Source organism: Gossypium hirsutum, chromosome A12 (assembly GCF_007990345.1).
Source record: "Gossypium hirsutum isolate 1008001.06 chromosome A12, Gossypium_hirsutum_v2.1, whole genome shotgun sequence".
Taxonomy (NCBI): Eukaryota; Viridiplantae; Streptophyta; class Magnoliopsida; order Malvales; family Malvaceae; genus Gossypium; species Gossypium hirsutum.
Window position 1 is genome coordinate 75,045,585 of NC_053435.1, and position 3,481 is coordinate 75,049,065.

The window sequence follows — 3,481 nt, forward strand, 5'->3', positions numbered from 1 at the left end:
AATGGAATAGAGGTGTCATAGCAAATCAACTGTTTGGTTGAATGTAATGGAATAGAGACGTAATAGTAAAACTGTGTTTGGTTGAATGTAATAGAGGTGTAATAGCATAATGGAGAAAACTAAAATGACCAGAATACCCTTAGCATAAATTTGTTTTGGTAAATGATTATTGTTATTGTTATTTAAATTTTAATAAGATTATTTATTATCAAAAATAAATAATTTAATCATATTTAAACATAATTATTATTTAATATATTTTAATTAAAATATATAATTTAATAAAATTCTTAATAATTAGCAGAAATTTGTTTTGGTAAATTATTTTATTTAAATTTTAATAAGATTAATATCAATAACAAATAATTTAATCATATTTAAACATAATTATTATTAAATATATTTTAATTAAAATATATAATTTAATAAAATTCTTAATAATTAATATTCTTATATGAATTTACTCAAACCATAATATATGATACTGTAAAATATAAATTAACATAATTATTATTAAATATATTATAACTATATTTGCTGCAACATCATAGAAATTCAATACCGTAAATCACTCCAATTTTCCTATTTAAACTCTATAACTATATTTGCTGCAACATCATAGAAATTCAATGGAAGCAAACTAGACTAAAAGCAGATAATAGCCAAATGTTTCCATTTTTTCTTTTTCATGTTTTTAAGATGCAGGCATACATTGAAAGCAGATATGCACACTTCAGGCACAGTATTCATCATACAATTTTAAGAAAAACACTGCTACAAACAACGGCTTTTAGATAAACTTTACAAAGGTAAACACATCATTAGCACAAATTCATAGCGGCCACCTGTTGGAGAGATCTTGGCTGATGATCCGATGACCCAGAACCAAGCTATGACTGATCCTGATGCCAGACCAACTACTAGAAATAACACCATAACGATGCCAGAAGTCTCTGCGTGTTGTATCTGGACAGATTTGGGAGCCATGATCATTAACACACTTGTCAAGTAGCCATTAGTTAGACCTAGATTTGCCATTTCAAACTAAAACAAAATCCCATGATTTGCCACAAGTTAAAGACCAAGTCTCTCAATAAGTGCCACTTCAAGATCTCATTTTCTTTTGACATAACTCTTAAAATTCATTTTTACTATGCTTTTCCCTTCAAAACAAACTTTAACATGTTTCTGCATTCCTATTTGTTTAAAAGAAAGATCCATGCAATTTCCTTATTAAAAATAATTCAGCTTCGCAAAACACTGGTTCTCATGCAATTGATCAAAAACATGATTTACAGTGACCTGCAATAGGTCAATCCAAAATGCATTTAAGGTTAGCAACCTGCCTGCAGCAGCAAATGACCATTTACATGCAAAACTATGGCATATCAGAGTAGATATTCAATGGCAAGAAAATGAAAAGTTTCTAACAATAACCAGTACGAGAACACACCCTAAAACCATCGGTGTGAGTATATATAAATAACATTAGAAAGCAGCAAATACAGGAACCATCACAAGTGGATGTGCATTGTGCATAGTGCAGAGACTGGAAACAATGACTAACAGTCTAAAACAATCAACTACAATGTTGTCTATTGTATTGAGACAGTATTGGAGTTATCCAACATAAGACTCGATTATTGCGAAGTAAAATCTTACAAACTGCTTAAAGAACCAATTTCATGAAGAAATACGGGATTATGAACCCAAAGTACATCAAAGATTTGATATGTGCCCTCAACTATACAAAATTTAACAATTAAGTGCCCACAATTAAGTAAGGAACAACGTATTTCTCTCTGAACTTCTTGTCAGGCATCTTATAAATTGTAGTCATGCTAACTTTCCTTCTTAGCGAATTCTTACTTTCCAGAGTCTCAATAACCAGTAACCGAGGCTTCAGCCTACGCTCAAGGCTGCAAATAAGCACCATTGGGTGGCTTATTATAAATGAAATACCTACATTCGTTCTATTAAGCAAAAAGTCAGTGACTTGCTTAATCTTCCTTTCAGATACAGCAAACACCTGTGGTGTCCTCCTAAAAGTAGACATGATATCATCTTCAGAGAAACCCAATTTCCTAAAAAGCTTCAATTTGAGTTCCCAATTCTCTTCACTCATTGAACTCAACATCCTAATAGCAGCAAGAAACATATTTGACTTCCTATCGAACCCCAAGGCATCCGCCCTTTCAACAAACTGCTTAATGCTCTCAGGTTTAAGCAAGAAAAATCTAGGAAAGCTGAACACATATGAAACAATTTGCGATGAACAAATCCCGCAATTTCTCAAGAACTCTATATTAGGCATCATAGTCTTTTGCAAATCAGATTTGAGAAACCAAGCAGAAGTTTTCAATAACTTAACAACATCATCATTCGATCCTAAAACAGTCTTTAAATCGGAAATAGAAGGTGCAATCCTATCATCCACGCTTCTAGTCAAAATCCAGGGATCACTAGCTACAATATCAGCAACATCATGTGTTGAAAATCCTAAATCCTGGAAAATCTTGAACTTGGGTTTAATGGTTTTCTTAAGACTAGAATATAGAAGGTTAGGCTTTCTTTTGACCACTGCTTCAATATGGGATTTAGAGAAACCGCTTTCTTTCAAGAAGGAAATTATAGTATCACACTTACGAGGATCCTTCACATAGGTTAGGGAAGATGCAGTCTTGACGGCAAGTTCAGGGGAAAAGCTGTGTTTCTCAACCAAAAATGGAGTTAGACCTGGGTCAACTCTGGAGTTAGCCGAGGCCCTTGTTGGTACCGGAAACCGGAGGTCACAGACCAGAACAATACTAAACAGCTAAATTTCTGAGCCTTCAAATAATGAAGAACAAGTTCCTTAGAAATAGACCAATGACTCCTTTAAGTACCAATCTAATAAACTTCACCAACTTTCAAGAATTCATGGATCAACAAAATTAAATTAACATCCATATCTACAGTTAGTCAAAAAGTTGGTCGTTAAATTACCAGAACCGCCGGATCCCGCAACGATAGCCTGCATGTAGCGTTCAGGCAATTCCCCAGCCACTCCAATGAGCCCACCTTGAACAAGCGCATCGCCTATACCCGCCAGAGCGAGAAGACCGACCGTGACGTAAAATTTGTCATACAATCCGACCTGACCCTTAATATAAACCGCATCCATAACAGGCACGACGAGCAGGGAAACCACGAAAATGCCCAAACCAACATTGATCCGCATGTAAGCTTTACTCTTGTGAGCATAAAATACAATGACCAAGAGGCAAGCGAGGCCGACGACCATGTAAACGACGGCGAAAACACGGTGGACGGAAGCTTCCGGGTAGAGGTAGGAAAAGTAATCGACGGCAGTGATGAAGCTATTCCATGGGAGGAGAAAGCCAACGCCCAAAGTGAAGTAGATGATGTAGCCCAAATTGAATTTATCTTCTGGTTATAGGAATGTGCGGAGGAGGAGGGCAGATTCAGAGTCAGGTTTTGG

General features: G+C 35.1%; 1 protein-coding gene across 1 annotated transcript; it reads right to left on the bottom strand.

Moving 5' to 3' along the window:
• Positions 1–1,762: 1,762 nt before the first annotated feature.
• On the bottom strand, positions 1,763–3,220 carry LOC121211399 (uncharacterized). The gene is made up of 3 exons (XM_041084161.1): positions 2,986–3,220; positions 2,886–2,889; positions 1,763–2,765 (listed from the first exon to the last, which is right to left on the bottom strand). Exons 1-3 carry the CDS (start codon positions 3,218–3,220, stop codon positions 1,763–1,765), a joined length of 1,242 nt encoding a protein of 413 aa, XP_040940095.1.
• Between the last annotated feature and the right edge of the window lie 261 nt (positions 3,221–3,481).